This window comes from Dreissena polymorpha, chromosome 2 (assembly GCF_020536995.1).
Source record: "Dreissena polymorpha isolate Duluth1 chromosome 2, UMN_Dpol_1.0, whole genome shotgun sequence".
Classification (NCBI taxonomy): domain Eukaryota; kingdom Metazoa; phylum Mollusca; class Bivalvia; order Myida; family Dreissenidae; genus Dreissena; species Dreissena polymorpha.
Genome location: NC_068356.1, coordinates 74,676,397 through 74,693,918, shown reverse-complemented (window position 1 = coordinate 74,693,918; position 17,522 = coordinate 74,676,397). Strand labels below are relative to the sequence as shown.

General features: G+C 38.2%; 1 protein-coding gene across 4 annotated transcripts in view; it reads left to right on the top strand.

The window, feature by feature from the left end:
- The window catches only part of LOC127867645 (double-strand break repair protein MRE11-like), a 28,236-nt gene extending 11,632 nt beyond the window's left edge, over positions 1-16,604 (top strand). For all 4 annotated transcript variants that reach the window (XM_052408958.1, XM_052408959.1, XM_052408957.1 and 1 more), the window contains exons 4-8: positions 10,262-10,359; positions 10,726-10,817; positions 13,112-13,231; positions 13,864-14,303; positions 15,175-16,604. In XM_052408958.1, the coding sequence (XP_052264918.1) occupies positions 10,262-10,359; positions 10,726-10,817; positions 13,112-13,231; positions 13,864-14,303; positions 15,175-15,370 (946 nt within the window). In that variant the 3' untranslated portion in view covers positions 15,371-16,604. The remainder of the gene's footprint in view (positions 1-10,261; positions 10,360-10,725; positions 10,818-13,111; positions 13,232-13,863; positions 14,304-15,174) is intronic.
- Positions 16,605-17,522: the final 918 nt, after the last annotated feature.

The following is a 17,522-nucleotide window of genomic DNA, read 5'->3' as shown; positions in this document are numbered from 1 at the left end:
ATTTGGTCAGAAGATTGGTCTCAATGATATCTTGGTTGAGTTCGAAAATGGTTACGTTTGCTTGAAAAACATGGCTGCCAAGGGGCGGGGCATTTTTATGTCCCCCACTATAGTAGTGGGGGACATATTGTTTTTGCCCTGTCTGTCTGTTGGTCTGTCTGTCTGTTTGCGCCAACTTTAACATTTTGCAATAACTTTTGCTATATTGAAGATAGCAACTTCATATTTGGCATGCATGTGTATCTCATGGAGCTGCACATTTTGAGTGGTGAAAGGTCAAGGTCAAGGTCATCCTTCAAGGTCAGAGGTCAAATATATGTGGCCAAAATCACTCATTTTATGAATACTTTTTTAATATTGAAGATAGCAACTTGATATTTGGCATGCATGTGTATCTCATGGAGCTGCACATTTTGAGTGGTGAAAGGTCAAGGTCAAGGTCATCCTTCAAGGTCAGAGGTCAAATATATGTGGCCCAAATCGCTTATTTTATGAATACTTTTGCAATATTGAAGATAGCAACTTGATATTTGGCATGCATGTGTATCTCATGGAGCTGCACATTTTGAGTGGTGAAAGGTCAAGGTCATCCTTCACAAGGTCAAGGTCATCCTACAAGGTCAAACATCATATAGGGGGACATTGTGTTTCACAAACACATCTTGTTCCTTATATGGCTATAGTAAAACCTTGTGAACACTCTAGAGGCCACATTTATTGTCCAATCTTCATGAAATTCGGTCAGAAGATTGGTCTCAATGATATCTTGAATGAGTTCGAAAATGGTTACGTTTGCTTGAAAAACATGGCTGCCAAGGGGCGGGGCATTTTTCCTTATATGGCTATATATGGCTTTAGTAAAATCTTGTTAACACTCTTGAGGCCACATTTATTGTCCGATCTTCATGAAACTCGGTCAAAAGATTCATCCCAATAATATCGTGGACGAGTTAAAAAATGATGCTGGTTGGTTGAAAAACATGGCCGCGAGGGGGCGGGGCATTTTTCCTTATATGGCTATAGTAAAACCTTTTTAACACTCTAGAGGCCACATTTATTTTCCTATCTTCATGAAACTTGGTCAGATGATTTGTCCCAATGATATCTTGGATGAGTTCGAAAATGGTTCCGGTTGGTGGAAAAACATGGCCGCCAAGGGTGCGTGGCATTTTTCCTTATATGGCTACAGTAAAACCCTGTTAACACTCTAAAAGTCATATTTATTGTACGATCATCATGAAACTTTGTCAGAAGATTTGTCCCAATTATATTTTGGACAAGTTCGAAATTGGTTCCAGTTGCTTGAAAAACATGGCCACCAGTGGGCGGGGCATTTTTCCTTATATGGACTTATGAATCTTCATGAAACTTTGTCAGTATATTTGTTTAAATGATATCTTGGATGTGTATGAAAATGGTTTTGGTCTGTTGAAAAATGTGGCTGCCAGGGTGTTCACAAGTCATGAAAGTTGGTAAAAACATTTTGTTCTAATGACATCTTGGGCTGCACAGAACAGGTCAGTTGCTTTGAATCTCAGGTGAGCGACTTTGGGCCTTTCAGACCCTCTTGTTTATGTGTCAATAGTCTGGAATACAAAAACACCAATTTTGTTATCCCCATGCTTTTTGAAAAGCGTGGGGATATTGTGGTTATCTCCGGCGTTTGTCTTTCCGTCCATCCTGGCCACTATCTCCTCCTACACTATAAGCACTAGAACCTTGAAACTTACACACATGGTAGCTATGAGCATATGTGCGACCCTGCACTATTTGGAATTTTGATCTGACCCCAGGGTCAAAAGTTATGGGGGTTGGGGTGGGGCCGGGTCAGAGATTTTCCTGCGATTCGAAAAAGGCTCATAACTACGGTGTCCCTTCAGATATTGCTTTCATATTTGGTATGCATGTGTATCAAGACAACACCTATCCATGCGCATACAATTTTTTACCCCTGTGACCTTGACCTTGAACTTTGGGTCAGTTTTAAGGTTTTGAAATCTGCGACCACGATTCGAAAAAGGCTCATAACTACTGTGTCCCTTCAGATATTGCTTTCATATTTGGTATGCATGTGTATCTAGACACACCTATCCATGCGCACACAAATTTTTTATTCCTATGACCTTGAACTTGGGGTCAGTTTTCAGGTTTTGAAATCTGCAACTGCGATTCGAAAAAGGCTCACAACTAATCTGTCCCTTCAGATATTGCTTTCATATTTGGTATGCATGTGTATCTGGACAAGACCTTTCCATGCGCATACAATTTTTTACCCTGTGACCTTGACCTTGAACTCGGGCCAGTTTTCAGGTTTTGAAATCTGCAACTGCGATTCGAAAAAGGCTCAACTACTGTGTCACTTTAGATATTGCTTTCATATTTGGTATGCATGTGTATCTAGACAAGACCTTTCCATTCGCATAAAATTGTTTACCCCTGTGACCTTGACCTTGAACTTTGGGTCAGTTTTCAGGTTTCGAAATATGTGACCGTGATTCGAAAAAGGCTCATAACTACTGTGTCCCTTCAGATATTGCTTTCATATTTGGTATGCATGTGTATCTAGACAACACCTATCCATGTGCACACAATGTTTTACCCTTATGACCTTGACCTTGAACTTTGGGTCAGTTTTCAGGTTTCGAAATATTCGACTGCGATTCGAAAAAGGCTCATATCTACTTAAGATATTGCTTTCATATTTGGTATGCATGTGTATCTTGACAACACATTTCCATGGACATAAAAAAAATTACGCCTGTGACTTGAACTTTGGGCCAGTTTTCAGGATTTGAAATCTGCCACCGCCATTCAAAAAGGGCTCATTACTTCTGTGTCCCTTCAGATATTTCTTTCATATTTGGTAAGCATGTGTATCTGGACAACACCTTTCCATGCGCATAAAATTTTTGACCCCTGTGACCTTGACCGTGAACTTGAGGTCAGCGTTCAGGTTTCGAAATCTGCGACTGCGATTTGAAAAAGACTCATACATGTACCTGCTGTGTCCCTTCAGATATTGCTTTCATATTTGGTATGCATGTGTATCTGGACAAGACCTTTCCATGCGCATGAAATTTTCGACCACTGTGACCTTGACCTTGAACTTAGGGTCAGCGTTTATATTTTGAAATCTATTACAGTTGAAACCCGATGGCTCGAACTCGTCTAGACCAGCAACAATAGTTCGAGCCATCCTGAATTTGAGCCATCAGATTTCTTATAAACTTTTGTTAACGAACAAGTCTGCAGTACAATTTCACCTCCAGTTGAAGAGTACACATATTGCTTAAACTCCGTACTACTTCGCACTACTTACTGCTTTTGAATTCATAAGTTAATAAGAAAAAATATATACTTCATACTTTAATTTATGAATATTTTAAAACAGTTACAAATACAATTAACAAATAGCATTTAGTAAATATCAGCACGTTTTAGCGTAGCACATTTTAAGGTAACACAGAGCACTAAAGAACAAAACACGCATCAGCAATATATACACATTATTTACATACGAATTAGCACTACATTCCAATATTTTTTTATATTTTTTTGAAGAATGACATTATGTCCGTCTGTGTTGCGTTCCGTAGCTGTCTTCGAGAATCGAAGCTTTTTAGCGATTTAGTCGTTGCAGCCATTATGATAAAGCATTTACAAGAACACCAGCTCTTACACAAAATGTCATCTTTTACTCAAATCAATTAACGATTGAGTCGATGACATGTTGGCAAACAGGTGTTAAATCAATTATTGCGTGCCTTTAATCAGGCAGTCATAATCGATTAAAATTTTATGCGGCCGGTGTTCAATCAATTTGTGCGTGCCTTTAATCAAGCGGTCATAATCGAATAACACTTTTTGGGACCGAAGCGAGTTCGAGCCATCCGAACAAAAGAACATGTGAAAACTGTAGACGGGACTGTGAAAACAGTTCGAGCCATCCGATAATTCGAGCCAAGCGAGTTCGAGCCATCCGACAAAATTGTATATGAATATATAGGCATACAAAATCAGTGCTTTGATGCGAGTTCGAGCCAACCGGAAATTCGAGCCAAGCGAGTTCGAGCCATCAGGTTTCGACTGTATGTGGTTATCTCCTCCGTCTGTCTGTCCGTCCGTCCTGGCCACTATCTCCTCCTACACTATAAGCACTAGAACCTTGAAACTTACACACATGGTAGCTACAGTGAACTATTTAGAATTTTGATCTGACCCTTGGGTCAAAAGTTATGGGGGTTGGGGTGGGGCCGGGTCAGAGATTTTCACTCATTTTTTTAGGTGATTTTACATTAACTTCTTCATTTCTACACCCATTTACAGGGATATAGCATAGCAGAATAGCAGGGAGGGCCTCCTACCATTTTCTGCCCCAATCTTTGTTGTCACTTTTTAGCTCACCTGAGCACAACGTGCTCATGATGAGCTTTTGTGATCGCCTTTTGTCCGTCGTGCGTCGTCAACATTTTGCCTTGTGAACACTCTAGAGGCCACATTTATTGTCTGATCTACATAAAATTTGGTCAGAACATTTGTCCCATTGATACCTCGACTGAGTTCGAAACTGGGTCATGCTAGGTCAAAAACTATGTAAAAAAAAAGAAAAACCTTGTGAACACTGTAGAAGTCACATTTGATGCCCAATCTTCATGTAACTTTGTCAAAACGTTTGTCTAAATGATATGTTGGTTGAGTTCAAAAATGGTTCTGGTCCGTTGAAAAACATGGCCGCCAGGGGGCGGGGCAGTATTCCTTATATGACTATAGAGAAATCTTGTGAACACTCTAGAAGTCACGATTTTTGCCCAATCATCATGAAACTTTCTCAAAACATTGGTTTCATTGATATCTCGGACGAGTTCGAAAATGGTCCAGATCGGTGAAAAAACATGGCCGCCAGAGGGCGGGGCAGTTTTTCTTATATGGCTATAGTAAAACCTTGTTAACACTCCAGAGGCCACATTTATTGTCCAATCTTCATGAAATTTGGTCAGAAGATTGGTCTCAATGATATCTTGGTTGAGTTCGAAAATGGTTACGTTTGCTTGAAAAACATGGCTGCCAAGGGGCGGGGCATTTTTATGTCCCCCACTATAGTAGTGGGGGACATATTGTTTTTGCCCTGTCTGTCTGTTGGTCTGTCTGTCTGTTTGCGCCAACTTTAACATTTTGCAATAACTTTTGCTATATTGAAGATAGCAACTTCATATTTGGCATGCATGTGTATCTCATGGAGCTGCACATTTTGAGTGGTGAAAGGTCAAGGTCAAGGTCATCCTTCAAGGTCAGAGGTCAAATATATGTGGCCAAAATCACTCATTTTATGAATACTTTTTTAATATTGAAGATAGCAACTTGATATTTGGCATGCATGTGTATCTCATGGAGCTGCACATTTTGAGTGGTGAAAGGTCAAGGTCAAGGTCATCCTTCAAGGTCAGAGGTCAAATATATGTGGCCCAAATCGCTTATTTTATGAATACTTTTGCAATATTGAAGATAGCAACTTGATATTTGGCATGCATGTGTATCTCATGGAGCTGCACATTTTGAGTGGTGAAAGGTCAAGGTCATCCTTCACAAGGTCAAGGTCATCCTACAAGGTCAAACATCATATAGGGGGACATTGTGTTTCACAAACACATCTTGTTCCTTATATGGCTATAGTAAAACCTTGTGAACACTCTAGAGGCCACATTTATTGTCCAATCTTCATGAAATTCGGTCAGAAGATTGGTCTCAATGATATCTTGAATGAGTTCGAAAATGGTTACGTTTGCTTGAAAAACATGGCTGCCAAGGGGCGGGGCATTTTTCCTTATATGGCTATATATGGCTTTAGTAAAATCTTGTTAACACTTGAGGCCACATTTATTGTCCGATCTTCATGAAACTCGGTCAAAAGATTCATCCCAATAATATCGTGGACGAGTTAAAAAATGATGCTGGTTGGTTGAAAAACATGGCCGCGAGGGGGCGGGGCATTATTCCTTATATGGCTATAGTAAAACCTTTTTAACACTCTAGAGGCCACATTTATTTTCCTATCTTCATGAAACTTGGTCAGATGATTTGTCCCAATGATATCTTGGATGAGTTCGAAAATGGTTCAGGTTGGTGGAAAAACATGGCCGCCAAGGGTGCGTGGCATTTTTCCTTATATGGCTACAGTAAAACCCTGTTAACACTCTAAAAGTCATATTTATTGTACGATCATCATGAAACTTTGTCAGAAGATTTGTCCCAATTATATTTTGGACAAGTTCGAAATTGGTTCCAGTTGCTTGAAAAACATGGCCACCAGTGGGCGGGGCATTTTTCCTTATATGGACTTATGAATCTTCATGAAACTTTGTCAGTATATTTGTTTAAATGATATCTTGGATGTGTATGAAAATGGTTTTGGTCTGTTGAAAAATGTGGCTGCCAGGGTGTTCACAAGTCATGAAAGTTGGTAAAAACATTTTGTTCTAATGACATCTTGGGCTGCACAGAACAGGTCAGTTCCTTTGAATCTCAGGTGAGCGACTTTGGGCCTTTCAGACCCTCTTGTTTATGTGTCAATAGTCTGGAATACAAAAACACCAATTTTGTTATCCCCATGCTTTTTGAAAAGCGTGGGGATATTGTGGTTATCTCCGGTGTTTGTCTGTCCGTCCATCCTGGCCACTATCTCCTCCTACACTATAAGCACTAGAACCTTGAAACTTACACACATGGTAGCTATGAGCATATGTGCGACCCTGCACTATTTGGAATTTTGATCTGACCCCAGGGTCAAAAGTTATGGGGGTTGGGGTGGGGCCGGGTCAGAGATTTTCCTGCGATTCGAAAAAGGCTCATAACTACGGTGTCCCTTCAGATATTGCTTTCATATTTGGTATGCATGTGTATCTAGACAACACCTATCCATGCGCATACAATTTTTTACCCCTGTGACCTTGACCTTGAACTTTGGGTCAGTTTTAAGGTTTTGAAATCTGCTACCACGATTCGAAAAAGGCTCATAACTACTGTGTCCCTTCAGATATTGCTTTCATATTTGGTATGCATGTGTATCTAGACACACCTATCCATGCGCACACAATTTTTTATCCCTATGACCTTGAACTTGGGGTCAGTTTTCAGGTTTTGAAATCTGCAACTGCAATCAAAAAAGGCTCATAACTAATGTGTCCCTTCAGATATTGCTTTCATATTTGGTATGCATGTGTATCTGGACAAGACCTTTCCATGCGCATACAATTTTTTACCCCTGTGACCTTGACCTTGAACTCGGGCCAGTTTTCAGGTTTTGAAATCTGCAACTGCGATTCGAAAAAGGCTCATAACTACTGTGTCCCTTCAGATATTGCTTTCATATTTGGTATGCATGTGTATCTGGACAAGACCTTTCCATTCGCATAAAATTGTTTACCCCTGTGACCTTGACCTTGAACTTTGGGTCAGTTTTCAGGTTTCGAAATATGTGACAGTGATTCGAAAAAGGCTCATAACTACTGTGTCCCTTCAGATATTGCTTTCATATTTGGTATGCATGTGTATCTAGACAACACCTATCCATGTGCACACAATGTTTTACCCTTATGACCTTGACCTTGAACTTTGGGTCAGTTTTCAGGTTTCGAAATATTCGACCGCGATTCGAAAAAGGCTCATATCTACTTCAGATATTGCTTTCATATTTGGTATGCATGTGTATCTTGACAACACATTTCCATGGACATAAAAAAAATTACGCCTGTGACTTGAACTTGGGGCCAGTTTTCAGGTTTTAAAATCTGCCACCGCGATTCAAAAAGGGCTCATAACTTCTGTGTCCCTTCAGATATTTCTTTCATATTTGGTAAGCATGTGTATCTGGACAACACCTTTCCATGCGCATAAAATTTTTGACCCCTGTGACCTTGACCGTGAACTTGAGGTCAGCGTTCAGGTTTCTAAATCTGCGACTGCGATTTGTAAAAGACTCATACATGTACCTGCTGTGTCCCTTCAGATATTGCTTTCATATTTGGTATGCATGTGTATCTGGACAAGACCTTTCCATGCGCATGAAATTTTCGACCACTGTGACCTTGATATTGAACTTAGGGTCAGCGTTTATATTTTGAAATCTATTACAGTTGAAACCCGATGGCTCGAACTTGTCTAGACCGGCAACAATAGTTCGAGCCATCCGGAATTTGAGCCATCAGATTTCTTATAAACTTTTGTTAACGAACAAGTCTGCAGTACAATTTCACCTCCAGTTGAAGAGTACACATATTGCTTAAACTCCGTACTACTTCGCACTACTTACTGCTTTTGAATTCATAAGTTAATAAGAAAAAAATATATACTTCATACTTTAATTTATGAATATTTTAAAACAGTTACAAATACAATTTAAAATAGCATTTAGTAAATATCAGCACGTTTTAGCGTAGCACATTTAAAGGTAACACAGAGCACTAAAGAACAAAACACGCATCAGCACTATATACACATTATTTACATACGAATCAGCACTACATTCCAATATTTTTTTATATTTTTTTGAAGAATGACATTATGTCCGTCTGTGTTGCGTTCCGTAGCTGTCTTCGAGAATCGAAGCTTTTTAGCGATTTAGTCGTTGCAGCCATTATGATAAAGCATTTACAAGAACACCAGCTCTTACACAAAATGTCATCTTTTACTCAAATCAATTAACGATTGAGTCGATGACATGTTGGCAAACAGGTGTTAAATCAATTATTGCGTGCCTTTAATCAGGCAGTCATAATCGATTAAAATTTTATGCGGCCGGTGTTCAATCAATTTGTGCGTGCCTTTAATCAAGCGGTCATAATTGAATAACACTTTTTGGGACCCGAAGCGAGTTCGAGCCATCCGAACAAAAGAACATGTGAAAACTGTAGACGGGACTGTGAAAACAGTTCGAGCCATCCGATAATTCGAGCCAAGCGAGTTCGAGCCATCCGACAAAATTGTATATGAATATATAGGCATACAAAATCAGTGCTTTGATGCGAGTTCGAGCCAACCGGAAATTCGAGCCAAGCGAGTTCGAGCCATCAGGTTTCGACTGTATGTGGTTATCTCCTCCGTCTGTCTGTCCGTCCGTCCTGGCCACTATCTCCTCCTACACTATTAGCACTAGAACCTTGAAACTTACACACATGGTAGCTACAGTGAACTATTTAGAATTTTGATCTGACCCTTGGGTCAAAAGTTATGGGGGTTGGGGTGGGGCCGGGTCAGAGATTTTCACTCATTTTTTTAGGTGATTTTACATAAACTTCTTCATTTCTACACCCATTTACTTCAAATTGATACTGAACATCTCTTATGACAATACGGTCAATCTCAACTATGCATGGCCCGATTACCAACACTGGGGCGCCCCTGGGTCAAACATGCGGCGTGTTGATATGCGTCGGCATCTGCCGCACCATTTCTAGTTTTTATTGGATTTTGATAATTGTGAAGAGTAACACAGTATTACTTGATACTTACATCAATATATGTTTAATAAAGAACATACCCTATATATTATTGCTGAATGGACCCTATGGGCCATTGCTGAATGTGTGATTGAATGTTAGTACTTAAAGTCTTAAAGCCACACACCTTATTTAGTATAGTAAATTTAAGAATTAATAAGAAACTTATTTTATATATGACAGTTAGCATATATCTGGTGGTTGCAAGGTAGTAATCCGTCTTTTTTGCGATTAACACCTTAAAAATAATCGCGTTTGTCGAAACGGACGTATACGTCCAGAAATCCTACTTTCGGTTTTAAAAGCGGTACCCTTTGAAAAATAATAAATTATTTGCTAACTAGGCTATAGATTTAATTTTATCTAAGCCAATTATAATACATCTGGTGGTTACAAGGAAGAAATCCGTCTTTTATGAGCTTTAAAACTTAAAAATAATCATGTTTTTCGAAATTGACGCACACATGTATACGTATGGAAATCCTACTTTCGGTTTTAAAAGCCGTTTGAAAACTAATAAATTACTTGCTTACTAGGCTATCGATTTAACGACAATTTTGCACACTTTCAAATTACATCCATATGTATTAATTAACGTGTATTCATTTCAAGGTGTGTGGCTTTAAGTGAAAACAGTGTAATGTACAATTTGTTTAGACTTTACTATTAAACCAAACATTATTAAATATTCGCCATCAATAATTGTGAATTGTGAACAATTGAGAATTGTTAAAGGTTTGCTTGAAATTATTGTTATTAATGCTTGTCAGGTTTGGACAGAAGTTTGTGGACCGTGTTGCCAACCCCAAGGACATGATCTACTTCAGTAGGAAGAAGGCAATGGCTGCTAAGAAGGAGGGAGATGGAGGTAGGTGGGGAAAACCTGGAGTTTAATGTAAAATCCATGCATGTCATTTTTCACAGTCTGTAGAAGACTCAGTTATAAGGCTTCATCCTCCTTTAATATTCCTTCTAAATTTCCGCTAAAACTTCTCGTACTCTAAAACTAAAATACCCAAAGATTTTTTAAATTCCCCTGCTATGAAAAAATCTGCCTTATTTGTTCAATTAAATGTTTGTTCTTAGGAGTTTTACTTTATTAAAGATTATGAAAAATTGAACAAGATTTGGGTTTGTAGTTCTTCATATGACTGTAATAACGCGTATGCTTATTGCTGCATGTGCCATTGAGTACGGTTGTGTCAATGTGCCATTGATTGCTTTTTTGTCCCAGTGGATGTAGAGCTGGATGAGATACAGGTGGACAGACAGGACACGGCCCGTGTAGAGGACATGGTTAAGGAGTACTTCAGTAAAGCTGATGAAGTAAGTACAAACAAATTCTCAGGATTATTGAGAAAGGAGATTAATCTTGCTTTTTTAGTGTGCAATTTGTTTATATAAAATGTTATGTATATGAGCAGAGGCATGCGAAAATAGGTCTAATGTCATATGTAGCCTGTATGGCTTCTGATCAGCCTGCGCAAATGTGCAGTTTGGTGCAGAGCTACCTAGTCCAATGCAAACATTGTTAACAATTGCAAATTAAAATTCCCATATCACATTAAAAATTCCCAATTCACAGAATAAACAAAAAGGTTTTTATGAAATGCTTTCAGATATTTAGCTAATTTTTGGTATTTGAAGAAAGTTTCTATATACTGTCCAAGGCCCATAACTTTGTCAAAAATCAATCGTCCATTACTTCGGCATGATGTTTTCAATTGGGATATAGCTGCCGTGTGGCTTCACAGTGCAGGTGGCATTGTGTTTCACTAACGCAGCTCTTGTTTGTCCAATTTTAATCAAATCTGCCATGATCTTTTGCTGTAATGATGTCTTAGTTAAGTTACATGATGGGTCTGATCTCCTGTGTGTGATGCAATTCACCTTTGAGGGCTGAATAATGATATATCAGTAAGTTCAAAAAATGGTTACTGAAACATTAAGAAACCTGCTCAGATTAGTAACATTCATTTGGGTCCCAGGTAAGCGACCTAAGGCCTTGTGCCCTCCTTTGCAAGCCTCAGTCAAAACAAATTTGAAACTCCACTATGTGTGTTGTTAACAAGAAAACAACAATACAGTCCAACCCCTACTTCCGGTCACCCCTCATCACCGGTCGCCCCGTGTAGGGGCCGGTCAGTGCCGCTACCGTCGATAAACACTATATAATGCACCCCTCTTAAGCGGTAACCCCGTTTCTCCGGCCAGCGGCCAGCAATTTTGCATCCCAAATGTTAAATTTCCCCCATATGAGTGGTCTGGCGTGAGTAAGTCAGTCATGTACATTGGCAAAATTACACCGACGCAACGGCGATAAAATTGATACTTACTTCCAGTCTGCGGTTTAGGCTCTGTAGTACTAAAGCGTGATGTGTGATAAACATTTTGACAGCCAGTTTGCAAATTGCAATTAATTAGCGGCGGATTATCGGGTTATCCGGTTAAAAGCAATATGCGACCGTTTGATCTTTTTGTTTCCGCATGTGCAAATATCACCTATTATTACTGGAAAAGAGATTATTAATTTATAATTTATTATTTGTAGTTGTTGAATCATACTATTTCAATCACACATTATGACAATTATCGGCCAATTAAAAGTTAAAAAGAACAACGAAACTTTTAGCCGAAATCAACTGATCTACATGTTCTCTGTGCTACAAAGTTTTTATCCAAAAATCAATACACGCACGCTTTTCACGTGACATTGTACATTGGTGCATAATTTTGGCGGGACAAAGGAAATACATGAGGACTTTTTTATGCTAGAATTTGAACGTCTCGTTAACATAAAACAATCGGGAGTGTGTTTCGGATTACAAATTATTACGGTATTCTCATTTGGGAATTAAACAAAGCATTTATATTTGTTTTATATTTACAATGATTTCAATATATAATTATTTTGATTAAACCCTTTACGCAGCGAAAAAATGTTTTTATAATTTATGCATGAAAAGCACGATTGCCAGGAGGATTACACCCAGTTGTTATTATCAGTCTCTTAAGTAACTGGCCACGATTTTATTGTGGAGGAGATCACTGTCAGGACCAATTTGTGCGGTAGGTATTACAAAGCCATTGCAATAAACAAATTAAATTATCGATTGATAGTGACACGGGAGTTATTCACGCATAACTGATTCACAACTGTTCCCATCTTAAGTGCATTGGGGCCATACAAGGCGCATTGTGTAAACAATGATTCATGAGAATGATTCTTTTTCATTGACTTGATTCTGATGATGATGATATTGATGATGATTAGAAAGATGAATATTATTTATTATTTTTTTGAATGAAAATTTTGTTTTATAGCTGATTTTAGAAAGGAAGAAATAAAATTATTTTAAGTCTATACATCGTTTAGTATATGTACACATATTTACCATTTTGTTTATACAAAAATTGAACAGTTGGCCATGCACTCACCAACTCCAGACTCCCTATGACCCAACCCCCTCTTAAGAAGCCACCCCGCTTAAGCAGCCAATTTGGCCGTTTCCCTTGACTGGCTGCTTAAGAGGGGTTGGACTGTACAGTAAACTCTTTTATTTTGGACATTGGCCCAGTTGCATTGCAGTTTTTTGTAAGCAATGTTGTTGTTGTTATAGAAACTGAAGCTGCAGGTTCTCTCAGAGAAGGGTATTGGGATGGCTGTGAAAGAGTTTGTAGACAAGGAAGAAAGGGATGCCATACCAGACCTTGTAACACATCAGCTGAAGAAAACACAGGTTGATATACAGATTTATATTCTAGTATATAAGTATACATAGTTTTAGAAGGTTTTCAAATTACTTTGCACAATTAATAAAAATAGCTAAGTGAAGTTGCATATGATCAGGTCCCTTTGTTGAAAGTAAAGGTTACAAATCAAAGTCAAATAGCAAGTATAAAAAATAATTCTTGGAGACTTTCATGTCCCTCATGTCAGGTAATCACAGTTCTTTCCTCTCTCATGATTACCTTAGTTGTATTCCTGCCACAGTTTTATTCCTGTTTTAACAATTCCTCCATGCCTTGTCAAACCACATAAACAAGAGGAAGCCATCATCTTTTTAAATGACATAAACATCAAAGTTAAATTGAACCCTTTTTTGTTTGTTGTAAATAGAGTTTAAAAGTGCTGATGCCTAATGACCAGTTAACTTAACCCTTTGCATGCTGGGAAATTTGTCGTCTGCTAAAATGTCGTCTGCTGAATTTCTAAAATAAGCATTTTCTTCATTTTTTTTCAAAGAATATCAGAATAGCTAACAGTTTGGATCTAGATGAGACGCCACGTTCTGTGGCGTCTCATCTGGATCCAAACTGTTTGCAAAGGCCTTTAAAATTCGGTTCCCACCTGAAAGGGTTAATTATCCAGGATCATCTGAAGAAGCGCAGCACCAATGAAGATGTGATAGACGAAGAAGTGCACCGCTTCAAAGAAGAGCGACAGCGCTCAAAGGAAGAAGACACAGAGGTGAAGGCCATACTTGAACAATCAGCGAAGAAACCCCACGACGAAAAATCGGATCACAGTGACATTGAGCTGAATGGCGACGATTCCGATGAAAGTTCAACATCTAAAGCCTCAAGTGCAAGGGGACGTGGTCGCGGGAGTAGGGGTGGGCCTGGGTCAAGAGGGGGGCGGGGCTCTAGAGGAGGAAAGGGGGAGGGGTCAGGTGGTGGCCAGGGATCTCGTGGGGGGAGGGGAGGGAGGGGGAAGGCAGCTGTTGTGGAGGAGAGTCAGAAAAGCATCATGGACTCGTTCTCGGCTGGGCGACCCAAAACTGCTAGAGCCGCACAGAAAAGCTATCTGATGTAAGCTGATATGTTCTTTAATTACATGTGTAATATTTAAATGAGATTCATGCACTTAACACAATATTTTTTCTAAAACAGATTGTTTGGTCAAATTGCATTGTAGATTAAGATAGTAAGAATTTCTTTGATTAAGTTTATCATCCATGTTCATGTTTTGTGACCCTCCTGTTTCAATGACCTTTTAATTATGTTTTTGTTTTAATATTTTATTATGTTTTCTTATTTGACAAGTCCTTGTTCAGTTCATGACATGTGCTATCACAGTAAATTCACATGATAACTAATCAAAAATACTTAAAAGCTTTCAAGTGCTGTTGTCTTAAAGTTTTTTTGTTTTTTAGTGATCATTTTTTGGACAATTTTCATACATTATCACTAGTTTATTTAAATATAATCATTTTATCAATACATAAAAATCTAGGATAAATTATGTTCAATAATGAAATTGTTTTGACATCTTTATTCAAAAAGTCATGTTTGTGTCACTGTCACATGAATTGCTAGTTTAAATAACTTAACAGTTGTATATCATTTAAAATTGTACAAATCACATTTAATAGCATCAGAAATTTGTAATTAACAGAAAATATGTGGTCAAGTACCCTCGGCATTGACAATAGTGCATTATTTCTTAGAAAACATTAAATCTGAAGTGTTCACCTTATTAATATAAATAGGTAATAATAGTAATAAAATTTGAAACAAAATATTGTGTTCGGACATGTTGTCCCCTACATTTAACAGTAAAAGACGGGTTTATTACACAAAAGTGCAAAAAGAAAATTCATTAAAGACTTAAATGAAAAGAAAGTGTTTTTTTTTAAAGGACACTTTTCTAATCAACAGATTTTATTGGTTTTCTCCTCAGATCCGATTCAGAATCAGAAAAAGACATTATTGAGCTCAACTCCAGTGATGATGACCCGTTTGGAGACAATGCCTCCAGCAAAAAGAAACCAGCTGCGACCAAAACCATGGGTAAAACTGGGAACAAGAGGGGAGGTCCCATGCAGTACGATTCAGATTCAGATGAAGACAAACAAGTTCGGAAAAGAAGACGATAATTATACACAAGATTCTTACAAATGAGCTGCCTCATATGTAAATGTGGCCATCGTTTCTTCAGACCAGTCCGCAACTCAAATGTAACTTACTGGTCGGGAGATTTTGAAGAAGTTTTGCTAGTTTGAAAACAATGACATAAACTGCTCAAATGTAACTTACTATTCAGGAGGTTTTGAAGATTAAGTGCTAGTTTAAAACAATGAAATTAACTGCTCAAAGTTATCGGCCAATTTTATTTCAAAGTTTCAATACACGTACAAGTAGCTAGTTATTGATTCAGGAGTTAACATGCCAGTTTAATGACAAGGACGAAAATTGCACTCACTTGTAATAAACTATGGCTTACTGTTACTGAAGGGTTATGGATAGTTATAATATTACAGCTCGCAGATATATATGAACCTACAGGAACTGTACTTGTTTAAATATATGTTATAATTACACGTATGCTTAAAGTATTCACCAAGAACTACTGTATGTAGTTGTTGTTCAAAATTTTGATACTAGTATAGTGATAAAAAAATTATGTATGAAAGCCATCTGATAAAAAAGTGATAACTGCAGGTGCTCCTTAATTTTTAGCGAGGCTGTTTTTGGAGAAAACCCGAGCAATGTCATAGCCATCTCGTCGTGTCGTCCGCCAGCGTCGTGTTAATTGGCGCTAAGTGCTACCACCTACCACTTTGCAACTTCATATCATGTAGATGCACCTTGATGAGTTCTACACGCCACACCCATTCATGGGTCACTAGGTCAAAGGTCAAGGTCACTTCAACCTCTAAAAAAAAATCTGACAAGCTTTCGCAGCCGAGCGTGGCACCCGTTATGCGGTGCTCTTGTTTACCCAGAGTTATAAATCTAGTCGAAAGTTTATCGTATAAAATTATTTTCCTGATAGTTGTTGGTCTATTCGCATACTGGTGGTGTTTTTAAACGTCATATCAACGAGAAACTATTTATAAAATATTGTCTGCATTTATGATGCATTAGCATTTGTATTTTAACCAGTCACCATTCTTTACTACTAATGAAGATAAGACTATTCTTTATAATTCGGTTTCATTTGGCTGTGTCTCTGTTGTGAAAGCATGTAAAGTAATGATGAAATGTTGCAATACACTTCAGTTGGTTCTGTTATGTTACGCATCTATGTTAGTGCTTATTTTTGCTTAAATTTGTTACGGCTATGAAATATTGTTGAAATTCATATAATAAATGTGAATGTAAAACAGGTGTGCTGATGTTTCTGAAGGTTTATGTCCCTTTACCCAGGGTTCTCAATAAGAGCCGGCTGCCGGCCAAATCGGCCGTTTGAAATAAGATTTTGGCTGGTTGAAAATCGCTCAGATTTGGAAAATCGGCAATTGACTTGGAAATTTGCGTGTCTTTTAGGTAGTTTGGCTCTTATTTGCTACTAAGCAAAGACGTCGCTTCATTATCTCCCTTAACGCATTACAACAACAACAATGAAAAGGAGCATATTGGAATTGGCCAAAAAGCAGTAAAATATTTGGACGTTCTGTTCATCACATGTTGAGTTAAAATTTTACAAAAGTAATTAAGAGCTTTTTCCATTTATCTTTTGTTAGTTAAAAAAGCTAAAATTCATAAAATGCACACAATAATGCTCAAATTTAAGTGCCTGGTTGACCACTAAAATAGCCATAAAATGCCCAAAATGCAGGAAATCAAGCGCTCAATTTTTAGGGGGAGCATGCCCCCTGACCCCCATAGAGGGCCTGTTGGTTTCACATTTGGGCCTGTTGGCTCAAAAGTTATTGAGAACCCTGCCTTTACCAGTGTACATTTAAGTGTTGGTGTTGTCAGTCGTGTCCTTATTCAATAACCACGACCATCACTCTTGGTCTATTACAAGTATCATTTCATAAGGTAGCAAGATATATGTCTTTGATATGAAATACATTGCACAAAAACTTATGGAGTTATTGCCTTTTATTATGCCCCCCTTCAAGAAGAGGGGGTATATTGTTTTGCTGGATGTCTGTTGGTAGGTCAGTCTGTCTGTAGACCAGGTCTTTTCCGATCAATAGCTCGTCATCAAATTGAACAATTTGCTTGATACTTCACATGTGCATTGGCCTTGGCTTTGGGTCACTAGGTCAAAGTTAAAGGTCACTGTCATAATAAGAG